This window comes from Colletotrichum fioriniae, assembly GCF_027942845.1.
Source record: "Colletotrichum fioriniae strain IMI 355084 chromosome Unknown scaffold_3, whole genome shotgun sequence".
NCBI classification, from domain to species: Eukaryota; Fungi; Ascomycota; class Sordariomycetes; order Glomerellales; family Glomerellaceae; genus Colletotrichum; species Colletotrichum fioriniae.
In genome coordinates this window covers 550,184-576,110 of record NW_027076839.1, presented here as the reverse complement: position 1 = coordinate 576,110, position 25,927 = coordinate 550,184, and the positions used below count along the sequence as shown (strand labels likewise).

The following is a 25,927-nucleotide window of genomic DNA, read 5'->3' as shown; positions in this document are numbered from 1 at the left end:
TGTGTCTGCTTTTGACCACCTTGTGAGTTGACTGGCTACAGCAAAGTCACGAATAGATCATACTTAAAGGGGATATATATACACAACCTCTACAACGGACCGCGCAAAGCAATTCCTTGCCGTACTTGGCCGCATCACCGGCCCGAAAAAGGCGGAACCGGAACACGACACCGACGTCGACATCAAAGACAACACCAAAGTCGAAAGCAGAGCTGATTCCCTCACGCGCTACCGCGACTTCGAAACACAATCATCTCCAGATCCTGAACCACCAACACCAACAAAAAAGGGATGGACCTTTCGCCGCGAAGCCGAATTCCCCTGGCGACTCGAGCAGGTCGTCGACCAAGGTGAGAACTGGCGTGGGACCTGGGTGCTGGAAGTCAAGGACATGCGGGCGATGGACTGGGGCACTGAGCTCGTGTCCAATGGGGATGGGAAGGGACGGGGAGAACGGTATCAGATGCAGCCGACGCGGCATTTCCCTTTTCCTATTGATGAGGATAGAAGTGGGAATAAAGAGAGGCTGGGGGGGGGGAGGGCAGGATGATTTGATGGTTATGCTTGGGAAGCCGTACGGGATAGCATAGGAAAGGTATGAGGCTCGAGGAAAGGATTTGGAGTAGATATTTGCGTGTTGTGGAGCGGAGTTTATTTTCTCAGCCTGCATGGAGATTTCTATTGATACTAATTATAGAATCACGAGTTTTGCGATTTATGATAGTGTGCAATAACGGGACGATACAACAGCAGATTGAAGATATCTCGAGAACCAGATCATCTCGGCTCATGAAAGTGAAGACGACTCACAGTAATGGGGTGTGAAGGCATTCAAAGTCTGATGCCGATGCTTCTGCCGGAGCGTGCATGCCTTTGTCTGCCATGTTAAAGAAAAACACTTTTAAAGTGAGATAATGTAAGGTAATGACCGTGTGCAGGCATACAGACGTTTGCTTAGTCTATACTGTCTTTGGGGAGCTTTCGCTTGTTACGACTGAATTCCTCCTGCGCATGCCCTGGACTAGGGAAGGCCACGTTAACAAAGAGAAAAACATCGTCGCAGGTGGGTTAAAAGAAAGAGGCTTCAACAATTCCATTCAGAACACCTAGCACACTGCAATTTGAAAGGACAAGGGACAGAGCTTCGGGATATCCGAGTTGAGACGGCTATATCAGCGCCGACACCCCGTACATCTCCAGCATGGTTTCTATGTGACTTCCAGTCGGTTCAATCGTCTTGCAGATGCGGAGTGGTCTGAACGCCTTCTTAGTGCGAACATGCTCCACCAGGATTAGAAGCAAACGAATACCTGCCGGCACATGGAATATGGCGCTGCTGATACCAGTCCTACCACCAATCGTCTATATGCAATTACTACCCACGGGAGGGCGGACGCTTGGGCAGCTAGCACCCCCGCACTCCCGGAGGCCGGGCGGCAATGCCGGTGGGGGTTAGCCTTTTTATCCTAAAACCTGCGGTAACGCGAAGTCGCTAGGACGGTGAACTGTAAACTAGCGACACCGACCTTGACATCAAATGGCGGGAAATCCGATGCTGTTGTGACGGTCCATCGCGGAGTCTGGATAACTAGAAGGTTATGAGAAACATCGCAATACATACAAATTTGGACGAATTCTTTCCTGATGATGCGTATGTCGCTGATTTGTCTTGAGATTAGACAAGTTTGGAGCATTCGCACCATCCCCGTGGAAATCACAACCAACGCCATGGACGCCCTTTCTCCATCCCGCATCGTGAACGCTGTAACTTCCAACCCGAAAGCCTCTCTGATATATGCCATCCTCACGACGACTATAGCTCTAGTGCTCTGGACGAAAACGACGAGACGAACATCCGGCCTACCGTTACCGCCTCAACCACCCTCGAAGCCGATTCTGGGCCACTTGACGGATTTGATTAGGGAGAATAAGGCGCGACGATGGCATTTGAAGTTGGAGGGGTGGGCGAGGGAGTATGGCGCTATCTTTGGAGTGAGGACAGGGTATATTGTTGATTATTATATCAACTCTGATGTTTTGGTCAAGGTGAGCTTGTCACTCTTGTGACCGAACCGTAGAAGCTCTAAAGGGGCTTGTGCCTGGTTTGGGGTGATGTTTGTGCGAAAAGGCCGGGGTTCTAACAATGGAACCAGGAGCTTTTTGATAAAAAGTCTGCGGTGACGGCGGATCGACCTGTGTGGATCATGTCAAATGAGATTTTGAACAATGGATTTAATACTTTGTTCTTGGATGCGAGTGATCCAACATGGAAGGTAAAAGTATTTTGCCATCTCTGGTTGAGCGATGCTGACTGAAACTCCTGATACCTGCAGAACCAAAGGAAGGTCATTCAGCAGCTTCTCACAAGTCCCCAGCAGGCAGGGAAGATTGTGCCGTAAGCTGATTTTTATTTCCGATTCCGTTACCCTACTCATGCTTCTTGGATCTTCTATGGATCTAATCGTCTGATGGCAAGATAGGTTTCTAGAGTACGAGACAATGAGGTTCCTTCGCGATAACGTTCTCGAACCGTCAGGCGGATTTTCGGGGCTTCAGCTCTTGAGAGGCATTGAGCGTTATACGTACAGTGCATTCGCAATGGTTATCATGGGCATGGATGTGAGATATCGCCCGAGCCTTGCATTCTGACGGGGACTGGTTTTGACTGGAGTTTGTTGTAGGTATCTGACGCAGATGACTCGGTTATCGACTTTCTTCAAGGTGCGTCAAGATCTGGGCTTTCAAGGTACTTTGAAAAACTCGCTGATGGTTATGGATCCAGATTCGGAATATCAAATCATAAGTACGACCATCATCTCAAAGGAATGTTGTGAAAGCCACGCCTTGGGGTAGACTGACAATGAGCGGCAGATACCTTCCCTGGCGCCAACATCATTGACCTTGTCCCTTCTTTGGGAAATTTGCCTCTCTCCCTCAAGCCCTGGGAGAGACATGGCCGCGCGAGGTATAGACGCGATCTCTCATGGGGGATGAAACGAGTTAAGGTGAGAGCAAACCTAGCATACCTATTGAGACATGCTTTGAGAACACCTTTGACTAATGGTTCGCTTGTAGACTGTCGAAAGGGCAATGGCAAGAGGAGATTCCTCGTTCCAAGGTACCTTTTTGGGTTCTGCTCTAGCCGATAAAAATCTCAAGGGCATGTCTTGTAAGGAGGAGCTCGCGATTTTAAGCACTGCTTTGATTGTTGCTTCTGCGGATACTGTGAGTAATCTTCACCGATGCACTGTATCCTGACTCTTGGCTTCACTGCCAAAATGCGTCCATATAGCTGACGCAAAATTACAGAGCCGGATGACGACGTGGTCTTTCGTGGAGGCCATGATGCAGTTCCCCGAAGCTCAGGCCCGAGCACAAGCCGAGATTGGTATGTTGAAAATATCGATTTTATCATCGTTGGTCTCTCTCCATGGCATATTTGCTAACCAGCTTATCTTTTCTAGACAAGGTCGTCGGCGGTAGGCCGCCGACATACGAAGACTACGCGCGGATTCCATACGTCCGCATGCTCCTCAAAGAAGTATGGCGGTGGAGACCGCCGGTGGCGCTGGGTCATCCTCACATTACCTCGCGGGAGGTGGAGGTTGGGGGATATAGGCTCCCCAAGGGGGCGCGAATCCATCTGAATGCATAGTAAGGCCGGATATTTTCGTCTTGGGACATGAAGTGTTGCCGCTGACTCTGAGGTGTAGTGCTATCAGTCGAGATCCCGCGAGACACGAGGATCCTGATCGGTTCTGGCCGGAGAGGTTTCAGGATGACGAGACTACTGTGGGTAAATCAATGAGAAGCCCGGGATGAAACGAGAACTGACACGATTTCCTAGACGATGGAAAGCATCAACGCGCAGGACCCGACAAAGAGAGACCACTTTGCCTTCGGCGCCGGCCGTCGCGTTTGTACGTCCGCCTTCTGCCTATCCTACCTTGACACAGAAAGATTCACCACTGACATCTATTGCGCGTGAAAAGGTCCCGGATACACCGTCGCAGAACGCTCCGCCGTCGTAACCATGATGCGTATCCTCTGGGCATTCAAAATCTTGCCTACTGAGGGAGCTAAGACGCCGTTAGAATTTGCTGATTACGCTGATTCATTGCCTGGAAACCCGGGGATGAAAATGCCGGTGAGGTTTCGGTGTAGGAGCGAGGAGAGGAAGCTTGTGATTCTGAAGGCCTTTGAGGAGATGGAGAACGGAAGGGGCAAGAAGGTAAGTTTTCCAAGTCTGATACTTTCAGTGGTGTTGCTTGAAGGCAAAACCTTGGCTTACTGGATTGTGTTTAGGTGGCATTAAATCTGGGCGACACGTCGGTCCCTGATGTTTCTGCTTTTCTTTGATTTTCTCGAGAAGGGAAGAAGAATCGAACGGACTGCGAGCGCACTAAGAGAGGCGGAAGAATTGGCCTACATTGGCAGTGCCTTCTCTGGCTAGGATAGGGCTGCTGTAAGTGTACAAACATTACTTTATCTGAGCTCTTTATTATGTTTTGTCCCCACTGACAAAACATGATATATCATGAAATGATAAAGTCATGTAGCTAGCGGCTGAAGTAAGGAAGTGTGGCTCACCTACAACGACGTAGGGTCGCTTGAACCAAGTCACATATGCTTTCATTTGTTTTTCCCGGAATCCTATGTAGATATTTTCCCAGACTTCAATCGAATCCTTGCACCGGACAAAATGAAGTTTCTCTATAGCAGCTCTTGTCTTCCCCTTTATGGTCGGCGTCACCGCTTCCCCCCCGCCCAGCGCCAGATCTACCCAGCTTGCGCGCCATTCAACAAAACTCTACAATAATGGGTGCGAGTCTCCCTTCCCTTACAACTCGTACTGGGGCTGATACGCTCTTTGCTGCAACTACTTTGGACCCAACCCTCCTGTACGATGCCCTTCTTCAGTATGAAGCTGTCTAGCGTGCATGGCTAGCCATGTAAAAGCTGTACACTGGCTGTTGCGATAGAAATGGCAAGAACACTGGTAGCGGGTTCCCTGCATGTGTGGTTATAAACTAGATAGTCCAGGTCATTATGGACTCGTTTGCCAATAATTGCAAGCACTTTAGGAGCTTGACGGTTACTGACTGGTGGTAATACCTCGATAGCGACGCGAAACCATTCTCTGTGGCACACAAGACCCTCAGGTTGGGTAACTACAGATTCTTTGTTAATGGAGATTGGTGAGGAATATGACTTTTGCCGTGCGGCAGTATGTCTCATTCAAATCTATATCGGAGATTTACTGGTCGTGTCTTCCATAAAGAACATGAAGGGCTTAAGTGACCACCAGCCATGTAACGTCTTATTCTTTCTTAAACATCAATACACAATGAGCAGAGTCTTTACTACACCAAGCAGGTTTTGACGTGACGACAAACATATCCTACCCAACATATATAGACGTCATGGCATCAGGACTGGATGACAAGTAGCCCACCGTAATCGACATAGACTCAATGGAGATCACCGGACGTCACAACATCATCGACGAAAGAATCATCACATTCCAAAGTCCCGAGACGATCGCCCATTATGGCTCTTCAGATTTTTACACTGGCTATCGTGATCGTTCAGGTTGGGAAATTAGACAACAACGAAACGAGGAGCAAAGCTTTTTGTACAAGATCCCTTGCGAAGTTGTACTCGAGAAAATCCACCACCTCAAGCCCATAGACATCTGTCGACTTCGCCATGCATCGCGGGTTTTCTTACAACTGACATCGGTGGAAGATTTTGGGACCATTCAACAGCTTCAACAATCGATGCAAGCAGTCTTGGGTGCTCCGAATATCCCACCTCGCTTCTCGCCGCCAGTATTGTTCCAGCTTCCCTTCTACGAGCTAGTCAAAATCAAAGAGTTGCGCCGAACCGAGCTTCTGTGTCAGACGTGCAGCGAAAATCGCGGCCGGCCTGTTGTTGGAGGCGCGGCTTATGATTTCAGACAACATCACCAAAAACTTTCATATGGGGCCAGATAGGACTCCCACCGCCGCTCATGCTCGATGGAAGAACTTGATAATGCGTTAGGGCGCGCATACCATATATCAGAGCATGCGCTACTACTACGGTTTTGCAACGGTTGCGGGAGGCAACACTGGGCCTATTTCTCTAGTGATCGACTTCATGCTGATATCGATTACCGCATCTGCATCAGTCACCAAGGCAATTTGAAATTATGTTCGCACGTTCAGATCTCCTGGAAAGAAGTCTTGGCACATTTGGCGACCTACAATCCAAGAGACCCAGAATGGAAAACAATCAAAGCAATATTTCAGCGAACACCATTCTTAGATTGCCCAGTATGCGTGAAAAGAGTTGGAAAGCATAAGAAGGCCCCCGCAATGATCTATGTACCAGAAAAATGGCCTCAACGACAAAACGTCACCAGGGACTGTTTCTTGAATTTTACGTTGGGCTGGGAGCTTGTAGTCTTGAACTTGAAGGAAGAAGAAGTTGTGACGAAAGAGCGTCTCCGTCATGCTCTGAGTCGATTGCAAGAAAACTTTGGCGAATTCTGCTGCCCTCATCGGATGTTCACAGATACAGCATTCATGGCACCGTTCAGTTGGCACCTCTGCGTGTGCTTCAGGGAAACAGGTGTGTATAATACCCAACGGCAATGTAATCAGCATCCCACCGCGAGAGCTGACAGGGGATGTTGCGCATGCTATGCGACAACCCGTCCTAATCTCACAGGGAGGTTTATGGCACACGGCATACATGCCGGCCTGCCCCGAGGTTCCACGCCCGTAGTCTGCTGTGAAAACTGTGGCTTTGAATACATTTGGAGATTGGAAGAGTCCCGAGTTACTCTAGAGGGCCAGAAGACAATCAGAGTGGAGGATGTCGATGACTGGGATACGGTGCTTCATTGGCAACAAAGCATAGACTCTACGAAATATCGAAGAGATGAGGCAACCAGGCACATTGAATGGTGCGAAGACGTAACGTGCCCCAACTCGAAGGGCCCACGCAGAGAAAATTCATTTTTTTTTTTTTTGAAAAGAGTTGGTGTTATAATGTACCGGAACTTAGGAGTTATGGTATCGTAAAGTAACAATCCGCGATTGGGTTGAATGGTTATTGCTAGTCGAAATCTTCATCAAGTGGATCCTTGACCTTCACAATCCAGTTAGTTAGGTATCTTAGGGAAAGAAACGATTTTCGGCTCTATTTCACCTGATCTCCTTGCTGCGTTTAGTGTACAAGCGACGGATTGTTGGCAACGAAAATCACATGCAGTGACAAGTCACTAGACTAGTGCAGAAATATTCACCGGTCACATATCGTATTTATGCAGTGATACTTTGTGTCTTACCTAAGGAGGCTATGACGGACGTTGAATTCCTGAAATCTGTTCATGGAAGTGATGTTGACGATATAAACGTATTGTGTTTGTCGGGTTCCCAATGAAAATACGCGCGGCCGTTGGGACCGGATCAAGGAGTCAATGCGGCTTACAAATGAGCATTTGAGTTCAGCCTATAGGTATATGCCGATATGTCGGTTTGATCATCGGACCAACTGAGACCTCACCATTCAGCAAAGTCTACGAGTTCTGGCTACCTGCACCGGTCAAGCCCGGATCCGGATCGTTTGCTTGAAAACACCAACTGCCAGGCGGAGTGGGCTCGGACTATTGCTGCAGCGGCCGTAAATCGAAACGGGATGGCTGACCGGACGGATTTCAAGATCCTCGTGGCACCAAATCCCGGCTGGGGGTTTTGAGTCGTAATCAATCGCAATCAGTATGCAGCTAGTCGGATCCTCCCGTGTTAAAAACCAACAAACGGCTAACAAAACAGCCAGCGCACTAGGTAAGCATTTTGAAGTAAGCTGAATGATCAGATAGATTAGTAGAGAACGGGGCAAACATGCCCGAGCCGTATATTCCACTCTGTTGGGACCAATCGTTGGCGTGTGAACGGAAATTTGATGTGGTGTGAAGGGTTAGGTATTACGAAAGTGCCCTCGGGGTTAGTGTGAACCCCGGATGTGCAGCGATTGCGTTATTGTCAGCCTTACACCGTGACCCGGGTTAAGCGAGTCTGGACACCCGAGAGCGGGTTAGTACCAGAAAATGCCGGCTGGCGTTTGCTTATTATTGACTCGACGGGGTTAAGGATGAATGTAGGGAGTTACGAGACGGAGTTCAGATGCGGGCTTTGAGTTTCTTACATGCACGCGCATCAGCGTGTCTTCATGTTGTCGGGGTTGATTTTACCTGCTACATAAGATGTGCCAAGGTTCATCCATACTATTTTGTTGATGCCCAGACATTTACACCAGATCTTCTCCAGATCTTGAACATGGACCAGCCTACTTCACAAAGCTCCAGAGAGCTCAACGAGACCCGCTTCACATCACCGGCGTCGGCCATGACACAACCATCGGCCACTCCTATCATTCTCAACATGTCGGAAAAGCCTCTGCAACCATCAAGTGATTCGGACGTCGAGAAGACCGATAAGGAGGAAGCCGGCGCCGAAGATGAGGGAAGCACGGCGGCGGAGCAAGAGGAAGCCGAGGAGGAGTACATCGGGGGCCTCAAGCTCATGCTTGTTCTGGCAGCACTAACACTCACTGTATTTCTCATGATGCTGGACATGTCTATCATCACTACGGTACGGTTGTCAAGTGATGGATGTGGCAAGGTGCTCATGACAAATCTGACACTGGGTCTAGGCCGTTCCGGAGATCACAACGGCGTTCAACTCCCTCTCTGACGTTGGATGGTATGGTGCAGCGTATAGTCTCTGTGGGTATGTCAACTCTATGTCTCTCGCAAGGGACAGCTTTCGAGCCAAGTGCTCTTCGACGAATCCTAGCTGATCTGTATCTCAAATCAGCGCCGCACTGCAGCCCTTGGCCGGCAAGCTCTACACGCACCGTCACTCGAAAGAAATATTCCTTGCCTTCCTCTTCGTGTTCGAGGCCGGATCTCTCATTTGCGCCCTCTCTAATTCGTCAACATTGTTCATCATTGGACGGGCCGTCTCAGGTATGGGATCTGGCGGACTTTTCAATGGCGCGTTGACCATCATCGGCGCAACCGTCCCGTTGGAAAAGAGACCGTTGATAATTGGGATCATGATTGGTATTTCGAACATTGGCATTGTCGCTGGACCCCTCGTGGGAGGAGCCTTGACCCAGTATACGACCTGGCGCTGGTGTAAGTTTACTCCTTTCTCAGCTTAACTACCTTTCCCGGTAGTTGGACTACAATTTGCGAATGGGAAGAACACTGACTTAAGGCACAGGCTTCTACATCAACCTTCCGATTGGTGCACTTACTGCAGCTATGCTCTTCTTAATCCACATCCCGTCAAAGATCACCAAGCCCGTCTCCTTCCTCCAGATCCCCCGATACCTCGACCTTCCCGGTTTCACCCTCTTTGCTCCCGCGGCGATCATGTTCCTTCTCGCATTACAATTCGGCGGCAATGACTATAGCTGGGACTCATCGGTAGTTATCGGCTTGTTCAACGGCGCCGCCGTGACCGCAGGGCTGTTCATCTACTGGGAGCACAGGGAGGGCGATGAGAAAGCCATGATCCCATTGGGGTTGTTCAAGAACAGGATCGTCTTAACAAGCAGTCTCGTGGGAGCCTTGAACATGAGCATTACACAGGTCTCGAGCTACTACATCCCAATGTACTTTCAGAGTGTCAAGGGTGAGACGCCATTCCGGGGTGGTGTTCACTTTTTGCCGACTATCATTGCCCAGTTGGTCTTTGCTGTGGCATCTGGGGCTTTGGGTAAGCCGACGGCCATTGCTTCCTTGAATCGCGACTATGGCAATGTGGAAGTGCTAATCCTTTACAGTCGGCAGGTTGGGATACTACCTCCCCTGGGCCGTGTTTGGTTCAGTCTTATCGGCGATCGGTAACGGCCTCATCTCGACTTGGGACCCGTCTACAGATTCTGCCAAGTGGATTGGGTATCAAGTCCTTCTCGGCGCTGGCCGCGGTGCCTGTATGCAAATGGTGAGATATGCTGCCATATGAGTGACAAAGGCTAAGCTAACATGTACGATTCTCCAGCACATCATCGCCGTGCAAGCCAACATTCCACCCGCGACCCTATCCGTATCGATGGCCATGCTCGTCTTCCTGCAGACATTTGGCGGTGCCATTTTCCTGACAGCAGGCGAAGTCATCTTCAGCGAAGGTCTAGGTAAAAACTTGGCAAAGTACGCTCCGGCAGTAAATGTCAAGACAGTACTGGCTGCGGGCGGCACAGGCTTCAGGATTGTTGTACCAGAAGGCGATTTGCCTGGGGTGTTGGTGGCATATTCGAAGAGTATCGGTGAGGTGTTTTACCTCATGGTCGGAATTGGTGGTCTCGCGTTTGTTCTTTCATGGGGTATGGGCTGGGTCGATATCCGTAAGAAGAAGGGGGAAAAGAAGGGTGACGTTTAAAAGGTCTTAGCCATGGAAAGGGCGTGGAGGCTTGACGCTAGACGGGGTGACGAGATGTAAAGATTGTAATAAGATACCCAACTCAAAAGTAATCATCGTCGGTAGATAGATATCTAGACTATGATGTTAGAACTTCAGTACCCAAAATCTTGTGATGCATCCTCTTCCATGTCATGTTTCACTCGGTGGAACAGCCCGGTGGACCTTCGGGCGCCGGCAGACTCGGGCTCCAGGTGTGGATCCCGGATCGGGCTTCTGCACCTGGCGGACCCGGAGAATAGCACTAAAGTCCTCTTCACTATTCTCTCGGCCGTGGTTATGTCAGACAGAACTGCTTGAACCCGAATACGACGCGGGTGCAATCTCGCTTGGCTGCTTATGCTGACCCTGTAGCCAATAGAATGTTAGTTTGCTTAGCACTTGGCAGATGCCTCTGTGCGAACAAGAGCTGAAAATCGCATGACGCGGATGGCAGTCCTCCCGGCTGTGGCAGAGTGGATCACGAAGCGTGGGAATTGAATCCTTCAGTTTGACGTCCATAAAACTCACGAACTTCCCTTCGCTGTAAGTGATTCCGCTAGAAAACAGTATCTAGAGCTAAAGAACAAAATAGGAAGATTCTAACATGACTGCAGAAATCGTCATGAACGCCACTATTCCGGCGCACCCATATTTCCCTGCAGAGGCTGTACTCCCAGGCTACGTTGCCAACACGTTTAGCGCGCATGCGCTGCGTGGGATGTTTGCCGCAGGGGCAACCGCCATACTCGTACCGACATACCGCATCATCAGAAGAACGAGCCCAAACCTCCCTAATGGCGAGGTCGCCACGGCACTGTGGTTCACCCTCAGCGCCTTTATCCATCTCTTCTTCGAAGGTCAGTCATCCGTGCTCGGCCACCTAGCCTTCATCTACCTTGGACAAGGGTGAGGATCATATTGACTAACACCCGAGCAGGCTATTTCTCATACAATCAATCCAGCATGCCGGCCTCCCTCCACATCTTCGGCCAGCTCTGGAAAGAATACTCCCTCTCAGACTCCCGCTACCTGACCCAGGACTCCTTCATCGTCTGCATGGAGACCATCACCGCCTTCTGCTGGGGTCCTCTGTCCTTCGCGTGCGCATACTTCATCGTCACCGGCCACCCCCTCCGCCACCCGCTGCAGATCATTATTAGTCTTGGGCAGCTCTACGGCGACGTCTTGTACTTTGCGACGTGCTCGTTTGACAAGCTCGTCGCGAAGATGATTTATTGCCGGCCCGAAGACTTTTACTTTTGGTGTTACTACGTCTTCTTCAACGCCTTTTGGATTATCATACCCATCTATCTCATTGTCAAAAGCTGTGCGGAGACAAAGCGAGTCTTTGTCAAGGTTGCTGAGTTAGAAAAGAGCTCTGTAAAGAAGGACATGTAGGCCTTGTTCGGGCAGATACTGTCTTGGCATCGGTGCGACGGCACTGCGAGCTGAGATTACATGGAGTACTCTCGTCTTTGACCAGACTTGATGTTGATCGATTCAAGACCTCGTCAAGATCTCCGGAATCAGAATAAAGAAGGCGATCAAGGTTGCTGGCGTCGCAGAGCTACCTGGAGTAAACGTAACACCTTTTCTCCGTACATTTGGCAAGGCGAGATAAAAGTTGAGACATTGCAGGGACTGCTCAATTTTGATGATAAAAATTACTATTTATCTATTATTGTATCTATGTACTCATAATCTCATAATTTAATGTCATTATGTCTCATCCCATCTAAGGGGCGAACTTGAACAGCGTCTCGAGCTGCGCGGAGCTATAGCCAGAGTACAGCGCAAGCTGCAACAGGATGCGCGACTTCTGGGGGTTCAAGTTCCAGCCACCGTACGTGTTCAGGGCATCGTCGTCCTCGACGAATCCACCCATGGTTCTGCTAGACACAACAATCTGCGTGCCGTTCTCCTGCGCCAGGGTCTTGAGCGCGTTGCGGCCAGGCGTAGTCCATCCACCAGCACCCATACCGGCAAGAACAAGACCCTTGGCGCCGCTGGCCACGGCGGCGGTGGCGAGGGCAGGGTTGAGAGCCTGGTGGCCGAAGAGGATGTCAACCTCGGGCAACTCAGAGGCCTCGGTGACGTTGAAGTAGGCGCGGCCGAGGGGCAGGACGGGTGGGTAGTAGAAGACGGGCTTGATATCGAGGAAGAAACCGAGGTAGCCCTGCTCGACGGCCTTGAAGGTGTCGAGGGAGTTGGAGTGAGTCTTTGTGGTGTAGTAGGCGCTGCCGATGCGGTCGTTGAGGACGATCATGGTGCCGCGGCCCGCGGCGGCGGGGCTGCCGGCGAGGGTGACGGCCTCGAGGAGGTTGATGGGGCCGTCGGCGCTGATGGCCGTGGCGGGTCTCATTGCGCCCACCACGACGACGGGCTTCTCGCTCTTGATGGTGGCGTCGAGGAAGAAGGCAGACTCCTCCATTGTGTCGGTACCGTGGGTGATGACGGCGCCCTGGCAGTAGGGGTCATCGAGAGCCTCTTGCACGAGGCGGGTGAGATTGAGGAGGATGCCGGGGGTGATGCTGCCCGAGTCTACGTTGGCGACCTGCACGCCCTTGACGTTGGAGACATTCCACAACTCTGGGACGGCGGCGATGAGGATGTCGACACCGAGGGCACCGGCTTGGTAGCCTGTGGTCTGGGCGTTTGAGGAAGCTGAACCGGCAATGGTGCCGCCCGTGGCGAAGATTGTGATGTTGGGCAGGCTGGCGTTGTAGTGCGTCTCGCGGGTAGAGAGGAGATTGTATGCCGGAAGCGGGGCCGGGGCCGCGAGGCCGAGAGCCAGCTGGGAGGCCGCGAGGAGGAGGTTGCGAGTCTGCATCTTGGCTGTTTGTCGTGCTTAGAAAACGTCACCGAAGTTACAGGTGAATTTCCAGAGGACAATGGGGGCTATGAAGAGAGGGAGATGCTCTAAACTGCTCTGCTGGCTGAACGAAACTTGGCGGCATATTTACTTTGTCTTATATAGCGATTGCTGGATACGACTTGTCGCGAACATACTTGACTGTAGCCAAGGCGATAAGAAATAATTCGAATTCCCATGGGTTCCGGTGTCAACATCCGGCTTGTGGGAAAAAATAACTCGCCCGGCCCTTCCATGTCAACGCTAGAAACCATGGAAGATGCTCCAATTGACCAATACTCTGCCCAGAGAATCATCATCGACCTTATCTCGACGGCTTAGGTCCCATCACACGTGGGTTTGGGCTCCGAATGCGCTCGAGGCTAAGGCAGGCGAACGCTGGTTCCGTGCTCTCGGGTTTCCTCTTATCAGCTCGGCAAAATAGTGACCAGTGCCGTCGTCGGCAGAGCCATACCAACCTAGTGGTTAAGTCCCGGGATGGTCTCCATCTTGGGCCGCTTCGGTGAGTGGGCTCTTGAGTCTCCCCCGTATTCAATGTTTGTCAGCCTGTAACGAGATGTGAATGGACGACGAAAGGTCTTATCTGATACTTATCTTGATAGCTGGAGGGGATCAACTGGTCTGGGCAGAATAAGATTACGGCATAGCAACAGACTCCAACCCGGGGAATTGGCTAGTTCATGCTTATTGCTGCGGTTTATTGCAGCATTGCATGGCGGCCCCGGATCATTCTATGGGGTTGGCATGTTTCTGCGGGGCCCGACGGGGCCCAAAGGCGTAAAAATGACTCGTCGGCTGGCGGGGGGGTTCCTCGGACTCGTTTGATAACGGACGGGAAACATTCCCAGCCCCCCGGTCCAAGGTTCCGGTTCCGGCGATCCGCTTCATTACCAACGATATCGAACCAATTTACTCAGAGGTTTGACATGCATGACAGACGTACATTGACAATCATACCGCGGGAACATGAGCTACGGTGTGGCTCAATGGGAGCCAAGGTGTGCTTCTTCCGGATAGATAGCCGATTTTTCTTTTTTGGGGTGCAGGTGCTTTGCTTGGAATAACCCGATCTGGAACGATTGACTAAGACTCTCAATTCCAATGACAGCTATCATGTGTGCTTGAGGCATCCCACTGCTAGACTCTAGTTGAGCCTTTGTGTTGCTGGGCTCCTATGAGGAAAGGTCCAAGAAGCCAGCGGCAGCTAAACGCGCACTACGTATTAGCCGCATCTACACAAAGCATTTGACAAAAAAGTCGAAAATTCTGCAATAGGGTCTCAATTGTTGGTCATATTGATGACCATGGTCTCTTGGATCAATATCCTTGAGGGGTAGTTTGGACATACTCCAGCCTGAGAATTGCTGGTGCACATGGGGAGGAGAAGTGGCCCATCGTGAGCATATGTAGACTGCATCCGGTCTCGAAATCGAACAGCTCGTAGTAAATTCAGCAACGCATGCGATCACGTCTGTCTTAAGCGTGTTTCCTATCTATGGAGAAGCCTAAGTATTGATTGTAGAGCAGACAACCGGGAACGTATCATTTCACTTACCTCACCTAGCCGGTAGTTTGGTTGTTCTTGGAGAACTTAAAAGAGAAGTTCTTTCCTTAATTTTATGTCTACTCCTTCCCTGATTTGTTTACATCAACACCTTTTCATGCCTGATGCCAGGAGCACTTTACTATCATACCCCAAGGCACGCTTGCATTACTCAAGACAGGCGTGCTCGTCCGCAAATGTTTAACAGAGTGAACTTGGGAATACGTCATTCCCAGACTGTGAATTTTGATGTTATACGAGAATTGAAAAGGCGATCAGCAGTGAGGGCGAGCGTGAGGCGATCCTAGAACAACTTAGAGAAGCTGGTTATCAATCCTCACTGAATCGGGACTTGCGAACTGCTGGTAAACTGCCACGTCGTGCGTTTCAATATCCCTGGAATGGTCTGTCCTTTGCGCGGTATCTTCTCCTATCTGATTTGGGGCACCATGAGAGAATAGGATTGCAATGTACTAAATGACGAAGAAGGAAGGTTGGCATAAAGTTGTTTCTGTCAGCTTAGCGGCTCTGCAACTAGAGTTTACGTGCTTGGACAGCGTTGAAGCTTTGATTCTTGTCAACTCTAATAAACACTCCCGATCTTACGATGAGCAATCATAATTTCCTTACCAAACTCAGATAAATAAGACCAAACAAAACATTGCAGCAACAATATCACCCCGCAATTTGGAAATTGCATTCAATGAGTTTGTAAACGTCGGAGGGGTTTGCTACTCGCCCTTGCATGAATGATAATTCAGCTTGTACGACCAAACCGCTGTTCAAGCAAGAAAGACATTACGGGTAGGGTCATTGTTCTCAAAGCTAATTTTACTGCAGCTCTCTGGTAGTGAAGAAGTCACCCATTCCAATGCATCAACAATAAAAACTGCAAAGTAGTCAACCCAAAGGTACTCTAGCGTGTGTGACCAAGCCGTCGCTCAGTGCCTGCAAGGGATGGTCACCGCTCAGGAGTTTCCTTACTCCCGCCTCAACTGCAAGCCCGACACATACATACCATGCTCTACTGCCGTCATATGGTCCTTATCAGGCTTCTCGAGGCAAAGTTTACTCGGATGGGTAAATCAAACTCGAAAGTGGCTCTACCTAAAATTCGTGTGTTTGCATTCCAGCTTTTAAGTTCAAATCTCGTACGCGGCATATCAAGCGTGAAGTGTTTTCCCAAAGAGTGAGTAGTAACTTTTACCCAGTGATCTTGCCGCTATACACCTTGCTTCACCTACAACTGCTCATTAAGCTACCTAGGTGAGCCGCAATAGCAACTTCAGAAAGGCACTACTCACCTAGCTCCTTGGGTGAGAGCTCCTTCTCTTTTTGATTCAGACGTATATTCATCTGAAAATCTTTACGGTAACCGCTCTCTCACCGCCTTAATCGACAATAAAGGAAATAGGAGCAAAAAAGTCCCGTGATCTCCCTCTTCGCCGCCTAGCTACGCGAGTATCTTTCCTCAGCCTCCCATCACCCAGCCCTGATTTTATTTTCCTTTTCCCCACAAACCTGAACAAAGGAGCACTTCACCGTCAGTGCCTCCTTGGAGAAGTTCTTTCCTCACTTCCTCACTCTTCCTCCATCATCGACCCCTCATCTGGCTCTCTTCTTCTCTCCTTTCCTCGAATCCCAATCATTAATCACTTCGCGACTTGGCTTCCTGTCAATCTCCTTCCGCGAAGCCAAAGTACAGCCTCAAGACCAGAGACACCGTCTTACCTCCCTAGTCCCACGATGCGAATAATTCTTGCGCCAGTCCTTGCCTTTGCGGCGGTGGTCCTCGCGCGCGCCGTCCCCGAGCATATTGCATCCGAGCACATTGTACTGGAGCAGACCCTTGCTGAGGTTCCTGCTCCTTTCGAGGAGTACAGCGCCATCACGTTCAAGGCCGCCAACGGCTCTGATGTCGTGATTCATGTCGCTCCTGGCGTGTTCATGGCTGACGACGTCTCCAAGCTCCCCGATGACGTTGGCAAGAAGTTCAAGATCAAGAAGGTGCCTAAGCTTATGGAGCTTTGCACCGTCCGTGCCAGTCAGAAGGATAATGGCGGCAAAGGCACTCCTCGTCGCGATGATTGTCAGGTCCTCTACGATTTCTGTCACAGCTACCCCGTCTACTTCTACTTCGACAACACGGTCGACCTCAACCGCTGGGCCGAGGTCGCCTTTGTTGGTTCCTGCGCCTACCGCACCCGCACCGTCCACCACAACGTCGTTTTCTCAAGCGGCGACATGGCCAACTTCCTCGACAGATCACTGAGCCGCAAGGCCTGGACAGACAAGGGCCGCATGTCTGCTTCTGGTGAGGCTGACTGCACTATCTATGAAGGCGATGCGGGCTTTGCTCCTGTTTACTGGAGACTTCAACAACGCGGCCCTCTTGATGAACCGGCATTCAATGTGGGCAATGATACCTTCATCCCGAACAACAACACCACCATCATCAAGACTCGCGATACCAAGCGTGAGGCGCCCCTCATTGTCCATTCCTTTGACGACATCCCCAGAAACACCTCCGCCTTCATTTCCGGTGGTGGGACTGCCCACGCTATCAATGCCACTGACATTGGTATCTCCTCCAAGAAGGACGACGAGCCGAAATTCGACTTGACAATTGGTGGTCCTGCGGAAGGTCCCTACTGCGATGCCATGTGGCTTTCCGCGGATTGGCAAGAGTCTGGTCGCCCCCTCAGAAGAGACTGTGGGAAGCTCCTCGACTTCCTCAAGTCCAACACAGCCAGGGTCGCAGTGTTTGGTGACCAATACTACGAACTGGTGCCGTTCGCCGCCCACGAGACTTGTGCCGTCGGCTTCCGTCCTCTGACTACCGACAACGTCACGTTCACCGGCTTCGACATCGCCAACTTCATTGAGCGTATGCTTCTTTGGGACGGGGCTCAATCCGGATCTGACTACACCGTTGGTAAGATGGGCGCTATGTGTGGCTTCGCGAAAGAAACTCACTTGAAGCACATGGGCGAGTTTCATCTCATCTACAGAGACAGCAATGCACCCAAGGGCCACATCCCCAGAGACTACAAGGAAGGCAAGCGGGACCTCAATTCTGCTATTCCCGTCCCAGAGATTGCGGAGAAAGGTGCAATGATGGTCAAGTCTGGCTCCCCCGAAGACATGGCCGCTACAGCAGAAATGGCCATGATCCTTAGCAACAAGAATGCCTCGCTCAACTGGGTCGACTACACCGTCACCGACAGCAACGGCGTCAACATCACAGCCCAGCTCAACGCCAACCTCCTCAGCACACGCCTCGCTGACAACAAGGCACTTGGCACCAGACTGGAGAGACACGACACGCCCCTCGGCCCTTCCAAGCGATGCTCCGGCCAGATCCAGCTTTGGGGCGGCGCCAAGCCCGACTCTCCCCTCATCGCCGACTGCGAGAAGCTTCGCAACTTCATGTCTATCCGCCGCTTCCGCTTTCAATTCAGCAGGGACGAGTTCAGAAGCAGCCATGCCACCCTTCTTGCCCAAGTTGGCACCTGCCGTATCGCTTGGTGGCCTTGGGGTCAGGATACCACCGTCGGCAACATGGACCTCGACATCCTCCTCACCAAGGCTCTCAAGCTGTACGACCCCAGCCAGACCCGGATACGTCTCTGGGGCGGAGAGCACTGCGACTTCTCCTGGCAGTTTGGTGAGAAGTATCGCATAAGGTTCTACATCTTGTAAAAGCTGTAGGTCGACGGTAATGAAGGAGAGTTGCATACGGTCGGGAATTGAACTGGCTCTGTTTGCTCTTGGTTGGCCATACTATTGGCCTAGGACCTGCGTAAGATGATCAAATGGATTAATGAATTAGGAAATGCGGCTCTACGCCATAATACATGGCGTTCCGATAGATGAGATAGGAGATAGCCCTAATAATCCATTGACTTCCCGCGAGTACATTCACATATCCTCTTAGCTCGCGAGCCTGGGATGTTGCAGTTGTGGACCCTTCGGGACTTTCTCACTCAATCAAATCGTCGTGACTCGACGACCCACGTGATGGGATGCCTGAATCCTACAGGATCACTCGATGGCAACATACAACAGCCAACTGACCGCATTTTTGACTGGTCTGAACTTCACCTTTTTCGCATTCCATCTAGGTTTGGCGAAGAGAGAATGTTGGTACCTATTTGCCTCAAGTTGGCGCCCATTTTTTAGTCATTGTCAAAATTTCGGCGTCGCGATTCCGCTATCGCTAGGTTCACGATGGCCCCTAACATCTTGCCTAACTTTACCAGAGTGTGAGCAACCTTCCATTGAGTTTCATCCATATGTGACTGCTACCATCTCACCCAAGCTCCCCATCAGTCATCGCCCGGTCGATTGTAATCTTGCGGATGATGACAACGACAAGCCACCGGGATGTGAAAAGAGGACTACCTACAGATGACTAGGAAAGGGCATTCCCTTCTCTGCGATATACTAACTCCAGTCATTCAGAGCCCTCAGCATCCTAAGCCTTATCTCCTTCATACCACAATGCCACCGAATCCGCGAACAAGGCTACTGCAATGGTTTTTCACTATACTATGTTTTCTTCAATCTCCTGAGCGCTACAGAACAACTTACCATCGGCCTTTTTCTCAACGTCAACAATGGCGCGTCTCTGCGACCCGACGCCTTTGTCAACACCCCAGCCACGGCGGGGGACTGGCTGAACCTCGGCCATTTGGTGGTCGTCTGGCTTTGTTCTCTCTACTTGTGAGTTTCCCGGAGACTGAAAGCGATCGCGATCTTGTCAATGAGCTTGAGCTTACCCTTTCTTTCCCAGGTTCGTTCTATCTATACGGCATGCGTCCCGAAGCCCTGGAAAAAGAATCCAAAGAGGAGCCGTCATCGCGATCTTCACCGTCTTCCTCCTTTTCAGCATCGTCCCAGTCCTCGTAGACGCAAGCCTCCCATCATCCAGATCTGAGCCCCGACGATGGGCCCAAGATATCTTCGCTTTACTCCACTACGTCCTCCTCATTCCACTGTCCACAGCATTCATCATCTTCGCCGCAATTCTACAAGCACGCGAGATACGTTCCCGAGGTGGCAACGCAGGCGCCTTCAGCCTTCCTGGTCTCGCTATCCAATGCATCACCTTTAGTCTCGTTGCGATATCCTGGGTTCTTCGAGTCAAGTATCCGCCGTACTCGCCGTCCTGGATTGACTGGTATCGGCTGATTGGGTGGCCTGTGGTCAATGATGGCCTTGCTGGGTGTGTGCGAGGTTTTCTGCTGGTTATTGCCCTGCGCGAAGGCATGGATGAAGGATGGCGGTCATTTGAGAGACAACCTTTGTTGGGTTTCTGGTGAACATTCTGTTACGAAGCGGTGACTCTGATATTATCAACCATCTTGGGGTTCGAAAGGACGAGTTGATATTGTCATCGAGGTCCCTACCTCACATACTCATCCACACGATCCTCAAGCATCATCAAATCGCAGAAGCTCCCCATCCCCGCGGATCGCGCACGGAGTTTTGATTTCCCATGGTCATTCTACGCGACACTTGGCATGCTAGGATGTTTGTTTCCGCAAGTCAGACAAAGCCTGGCTGATTTTGGTTTCCAACCCCTCAGTTGCAAGCCCCCGCGCAACGTCTTGGCTAAAAGTCACCTTCCGAATAGAGATACTCTTGGCGCATCATCAACTCGGCGCATTCGAGATGACACTCAAATAATGTTTCTACATTTTCCAAGATATTATCTCTCTCTCCGTCGGAACTCTCGGGTTTACATCAACCACGCCTGACGAGGAAACAACGCAACAAGTCTCGACCTGCATAAGCCGCGACAGAGATAATGGAGAAAACCTGACACCGTCTTGGAAGTTCGGACGAGGTGACAGCCAAGCGAACATCCCCACGCCTTGTCAGCACAGACGTTGGTCTTGGATAGTTACCGTCGCGGTTATTGGTCAATGGCTCTACAGAGCTGCAGATCTACCTTCATATATGGTCCGAGGGACTTTTTACGCCCTACCAACTCAAAAGTTCGCAAAGTCAGATTCCCTTTGGCACTTAGGGCGCTCAACTCACCGCCAACGTGCGAGCTAAGCTTTCCCAAATTCCCAACTTCCCTTTGTAGTTCTCGGCATACATGAGATTGAGTTGCGCCGCTCTTGGGTCCATTGCCCCGGTTTGCGCTTGAGATACAACTACCCCTCAACCAAAGTTACTCTTCTGCCAGGCTACAAGTATTACGGACGTCAGCAGTCGTGATATCCCTGTAATATGCCGCTTGGTGAGGGGACTAGCTGGAGCATCCCATTGATGCATCGACCCGCCGTCCGGGAGATGTGACGAGTATATAAGGGCCCAGGCGACCTAATATGACCCATGTCAGTGGGAGTTCATTCAGTCTTTCATCGTCACTAACTGCGGAGACTCGCTGTCATCATGCGCTTCACTCCTCTCCTCGCGGCCTTCGCGGCCTCCTCGGCCGTCGGCTCATTTGTCGAGCCCCGCGATCCAAACAAGCTCTTCACGCTGGAAATTGCCCCAGGCCAGACAGTCACCGTCACAGAGGAGGAGAAATGGGAGATGATGGATGTACGTTACCTCTATTCCTCACGCCCGCGAGCGCAGCTAACACGTCCAGAAACGTGTCCACTTCTTCGACATCACAGAATGGTCAGATGTCCCCGCCGTCGCCGCCTCCGCAGACTTCAAGCTCCTGGCGGCCCTGCCCTTCCCAACGGAGATGAACCAGACGTGCCACGTCAATGCCCTAATCCCGAAGCTGAACAAGAACAACATGCGCGCACACCTCGAGCGCTTCTCGTCCTTCCACAATCGGTATTACCTCTCCAAGACGGGCGTTGAGTCTGCGGAGTGGCTGTATGGTCAAATCAGCGCCGTCCTGGATGTCGCGGGACACCCCACGGCCAACATCCGCTATGTGCGTCATACCGCGTGGTCGCAGCCTAGTATTATTGTTACGATTCCAGGACGCAATCAACGGACTGTTGTGTTGGGTGGGCATCTTGATTCAGTCATTTCTGGAGATCGTGGCGCTGGTCGTGCGCCTGGTGCTGGTGAGTTCCGCCGCTGATCACTCCTTTATTGATGAAGAGAAAGAGACTGATGATGCCGCTATACTAGATGACAATGGCTCCGGCTCCGTCATGATTCTTGAGGTCCTCCGTGTCCTGCTCTCCGACCCGAAGATCGCGTCCGGTGATATCCTGAACACTCTAGAGTTCCACTGGTACGGCGCCGAAGAGGCTGGTCTGCTCGGAAGCCAGGACATCTTTACCCAGTACCGTGCTTCTAGCCGCCAGGTTGTGTCTATGCTGCAGCAAGATATGGTCGGCTACGTTGGCCGTGACGGCGTCGAGAGGTTCGGCGTTGTCACGGACTGGGTGGACCTCGACCAGGTTGCGTTCATGAAGCGCGTCATTGACACTGTGAGTTACTAATTATTATCTAGCCTGATTTCGTGGTTAAACTTTATTTGGAGATGCGCCGGTGCTAAAACATGTCCTCTTCATTAGTACACCGATATCCCCTACGAGGAGACTGTCTGCGGATATGCCTGCTCCGACCACGCGTCTGCCAACCGCAATGGTTATCCGTCGTCGTTCATCTTCGAGACCCCTTTCGGCAACCATAACCCGTACATCCACAGTCCGAATGACACGATGGAGTATGTCTCGTTCGATCACGTCTTGCAGCACGCGAAGATGGCGACCGGGTACGTGTACGAACTGGCGTACTGGCCCTTTGCCTAATTTTGAAGGTGAAAAGCCATCAGGCAAATGTCTCACAGACGTTAAGATCTGCTTAAAATCTGTTGCCAAATAAAGATTTGGCTCAAGCAACCACGCGTACACGATAGAGAAATCAGTAATGATTAGTATAATCTGATGACAGGCTGAAACAATTTGTAGGAACTGAGTTCCCATTATTAATGATATGACTCCAAATCAATGAAGTTTACCATAAAAAACTGTGACTGAAATGTTCTAACCAGAAACAAAAGCCAAAAGGGAGCTGTCTGTGGCATTATGTAGGACCACCAATTTCGAACTCGCAACCTTTGCAGGACTCAATGACGCGTTAATACTTCCTCCACTAGGTCATGTACATTTCAGATATTGCTCATGCATTCCTCTCAAAGTTCTCGTCCTATGGCCTTGGCCAGGCAACTGGGCGATTTATATGTATTCGTTCGCATATCGTGTAACTAATGGTTCCTCGGGCCCATGTTGTAATCCGCCATCTTCAGCCACGAGGCACGAGTAGCTTCCTCTATCATGCAATACTCCGTGTTCACTGCCTTCCAGGTAGTATGACATGAAATTTGGAAAAGTCGCGGTAGAGGCACGATGTCACCAAAAGGAGAATTTTGAGGCTTAGTAAGAGTCAACTTGTCTTATTCACTGATCTATCCAAGCACAAAGAAAGTATGCTAGTATCCTCCAGTGAATCCAATCCGAATGCCCTTATTTGGGGCAGCCAATACCCCAACCGGTGGTAGTGGAGCAGCAGTCGGCATCCTGTGGTTTCAAATGTGAGTACCAATCCAAATAGGAGAAGACTCTTTTGAGGAGGAAAGCTTACGCAAGTCTTGGTGATCGGGTTGCCTCCGAGCATGACATTCTCGCAGAAGCTGGCGCTCTGCTCAGCGCAGTAAGCGGCGCTGGTACCACGGGCAGTGCCGCCTCTGTTCTGGTTGGTGCAAGCCTTCTGGCCCTTACCCCAGCAGCAGTTGTCGAGAACGGCTTCGCCGTTCAACCAACTGTAGATGCGGCACTATTGCGTACGTTAGTAGCTGAAATCAGACACAGTCTAATTGAAATGAGAGACTCACAGAGGCGGCGAGAGTGCCGGAGGTGTAGGCAAGGCCGATGAGAGCGATCTTAGAGAACTGCATGATGGATGATTTGAAAAAGGTTGAAAGTTGTAAAGTTGAAAACGAAGTGAGTGAAAGTGAGATTGTTGAGAGAACGTGTTGATAGTGAGAGACTGTGAGTTGACTGTGTGAGTGTGGTGATGAGAATAGTTTGGGATTGTGTGGGAATTTCTGTCTTACTTTATACTAAGTGGAATGCTAACGTTGATGCTCGAAGACGGCATCGCCGTCTCATGGAATGACTACGTGTGTGGTTCGGTTTCGGACTTGAGAACAGACCTTTCATGGTAGTCTCTAAGGAATGCTACAGACTTTACAAGATAATCAAAGAAGCGCTAATTGCAATCAATACGGCGCGTCTCAAAGTCAGCCTACAAACTCAACATAATTGAGTAGGCAAGTAGAGTCTGTAGGCCATAAGATTGAAAGTTGCTGGTGTAAGGCGGCTGAGCTGTATCAAACGGCGAAAGACGCCCCACAGGCTGCACGGATGATAATGACTTACAATATTCTCCGCAAGAAACCCTTTACAAGTAAGCGTCTAGGCAATTGATCAAGCCGAGTCAGTCTCACTAGACAAACCCAGAAGCCGATCCTGTCTGTCTTGGGTTGATTGACAGTGCAGACCAAGGCGGCTATGCGGGGATGCCGAGCAGGCAGGAGGTGGGATGCCCAACCGTGCAATCACAAGTGAAGACGAACTGGATCTCCAAGTCAGTCAGAACTTTGTTCGTCTGGTAATGGGGCTGAGATGATGGAAATGTTAGAATTGCCTATTTAGGACACGTCAATCGAGCGATTGGGCCCCCGCTTAGTTATCACGGATCCATGACTCGACTCCGGCCTGGGCATCCGAAACCGGCCATGACACAGCACTGCAAGTAGATGAGAGTTGAATTTACCTCACGGGATCTGCACTTTAAACGGTAGGACGAGGTATATTGAACAAGCGTATTCATTAATAGCCCATACTCGGGCCTTCTGGTGGCTCGACAAGTCGTCGCAGGGCTCGTGAATGACCCACCGTCTGCCCAGAGCTTCGGCACATCACCGTACCTTGACTAGATATCCCTGACAATTTTCTCTAGACTTCAAGTCGTATCTTCAGATGAAGTTGGGATACCAACTTATCATGCTTTTGTGATGGAACGAGGCCAAGCATTCATTGTCTTTGCCGTCATGGTATCGGCTTTAGAGAATCTCCCGGCTCAGCCATAGCGCCATGATTGGTGTCTTCATTTCCAGATATTGGAGATTAGCTTTGCTGATTGCGTACGTTAGCTCTTTGCGATGAAGAGATGCCCTCGTGTATATAAGTTATCAACTTGGCTCTCCTCTCACCATCTACCTTCCTAACTCATCACTCACAATCATTACCACACAGTCAAACTCGACAAGTCTCACTCACAGTCTTTCACTACTTCAAGATTCTATCATCTTCACTTTTTTCACACATTTTCCAAAATGCAGTTCTCCAACATTCTCTTGGCTGCTCTTGCCACCGCTGGTTCTACCGTCATGGCTGCTCACGTATGTGCTCCGCAACAGGCTGGAATGAGATGATTTGAGCTCGCTAACAAGCTGCAGTGCGCGATCGGAAGCTCTGTTCGTACTGACTGCTGCTGGGGAGGCAACGACGGATACAAGTCCTGCTTGCGACAGAACAGCAACCGGGTGTGTACACCTCTTTTGGTCAATGGTGGAAAACAGTGCTAACGGATAGGATAGTACTTCTGCGAGGCCGACACCGCCAACTACTGCACCAATGTCAAGGGGCCCAACGGGGCTATGGTTTCTACTACTTGCGTAAGCTTAAGCGGTGATTCGAGAATAACTAGTTCTTACTGACTGAATACTAGGATGCTGACTGCTGCAACACCCTCAACGGCTGGGGAACCGGCTGCCCCAAATAAATAGACTAAGAGGAAAGATGGCCTAGCGGTATTGGGATTGATTCAAATTAGATAGAAGGAGTGGTCATAGCATATCTGGCAGATTACAACCAAATCACATTCTTCGCTCTACAAGATTTCACCTGCCTAATTGAAACAAAGTCGAGTGACAGACTTCGGTACATCTCCCAGCAGTGGTTCCTCTAGTAGAAACGTACACAATAGATGTATTCTAAACAAATGGGTTCAGTCGATCCGCTAGTAAGTTAGGATCATACAAGAATGACTTTCGAC

At 50.5% G+C, this 25,927-nt stretch overlaps 8 protein-coding genes across 8 annotated transcripts; 6 read left to right on the top strand and 2 right to left on the bottom strand.

Moving 5' to 3' along the window:
* Positions 1-3,162: 3,162 nt before the first annotated feature.
* Positions 3,163-3,655, top strand: N0V96_003055 (uncharacterized protein; the record flags this gene model as incomplete). The annotated part of the gene is made up of 3 exons (XM_053189789.2): positions 3,163-3,225; positions 3,310-3,388; positions 3,465-3,655. 3 exons carry the CDS (start codon positions 3,163-3,165, stop codon positions 3,653-3,655), a joined length of 333 nt encoding a protein of 110 aa, XP_053052712.2.
* A 4,672-nt stretch (positions 3,656-8,327) lies between these two features.
* On the top strand, positions 8,328-10,439 carry N0V96_003054 (uncharacterized protein; the record flags this gene model as incomplete). Its single annotated transcript, XM_053189790.2, has 6 exons — positions 8,328-8,642; positions 8,704-8,780; positions 8,868-9,190; positions 9,279-9,776; positions 9,844-10,004; positions 10,062-10,439. 6 exons carry the CDS (start codon positions 8,328-8,330, stop codon positions 10,437-10,439), a joined length of 1,752 nt encoding a protein of 583 aa, XP_053052713.1.
* A 643-nt stretch (positions 10,440-11,082) lies between these two features.
* Positions 11,083-11,858, top strand: N0V96_003053 (uncharacterized protein; the record flags this gene model as incomplete). Its single annotated transcript, XM_053189791.2, has 2 exons — positions 11,083-11,366; positions 11,423-11,858. The coding sequence occupies 2 exons, from the start codon at positions 11,083-11,085 to the stop codon at positions 11,856-11,858; spliced, it is 720 nt and encodes a 239-aa protein (XP_053052714.2).
* Positions 11,859-12,195: 337 nt separating this feature from the next.
* N0V96_003052 (uncharacterized protein) lies at positions 12,196-13,290 on the bottom strand (the record flags this gene model as incomplete). The annotated part of the gene is made up of 1 exon (XM_053189792.1): positions 12,196-13,290. The coding sequence occupies one exon, from the start codon at positions 13,288-13,290 to the stop codon at positions 12,196-12,198; it is 1,095 nt and encodes a 364-aa protein (XP_053052715.1).
* Positions 13,291-16,621: 3,331 nt separating this feature from the next.
* Positions 16,622-18,577, top strand: N0V96_003051 (uncharacterized protein; the record flags this gene model as incomplete). Its single annotated transcript, XM_053189793.1, has 1 exon — positions 16,622-18,577. One exon carries the CDS (start codon positions 16,622-16,624, stop codon positions 18,575-18,577), a length of 1,956 nt encoding a protein of 651 aa, XP_053052716.1.
* A 2,706-nt stretch (positions 18,578-21,283) lies between these two features.
* N0V96_003050 (uncharacterized protein) lies at positions 21,284-22,617 on the top strand (the record flags this gene model as incomplete). The annotated part of the gene is made up of 4 exons (XM_053189794.1): positions 21,284-21,436; positions 21,486-21,921; positions 21,989-22,293; positions 22,381-22,617. The coding sequence occupies 4 exons, from the start codon at positions 21,284-21,286 to the stop codon at positions 22,615-22,617; spliced, it is 1,131 nt and encodes a 376-aa protein (XP_053052717.1).
* A 714-nt stretch (positions 22,618-23,331) lies between these two features.
* Positions 23,332-23,762, bottom strand: N0V96_003049 (uncharacterized protein; the record flags this gene model as incomplete). Its single annotated transcript, XM_053189795.1, has 3 exons — positions 23,332-23,385; positions 23,450-23,641; positions 23,700-23,762. The coding sequence occupies 3 exons, from the start codon at positions 23,760-23,762 to the stop codon at positions 23,332-23,334; spliced, it is 309 nt and encodes a 102-aa protein (XP_053052718.1).
* A 1,443-nt stretch (positions 23,763-25,205) lies between these two features.
* N0V96_003048 (uncharacterized protein) lies at positions 25,206-25,654 on the top strand (the record flags this gene model as incomplete). The annotated part of the gene is made up of 4 exons (XM_065756721.1): positions 25,206-25,271; positions 25,329-25,415; positions 25,470-25,547; positions 25,601-25,654. The coding sequence occupies 4 exons, from the start codon at positions 25,206-25,208 to the stop codon at positions 25,652-25,654; spliced, it is 285 nt and encodes a 94-aa protein (XP_065614488.1).
* Positions 25,655-25,927: the final 273 nt, after the last annotated feature.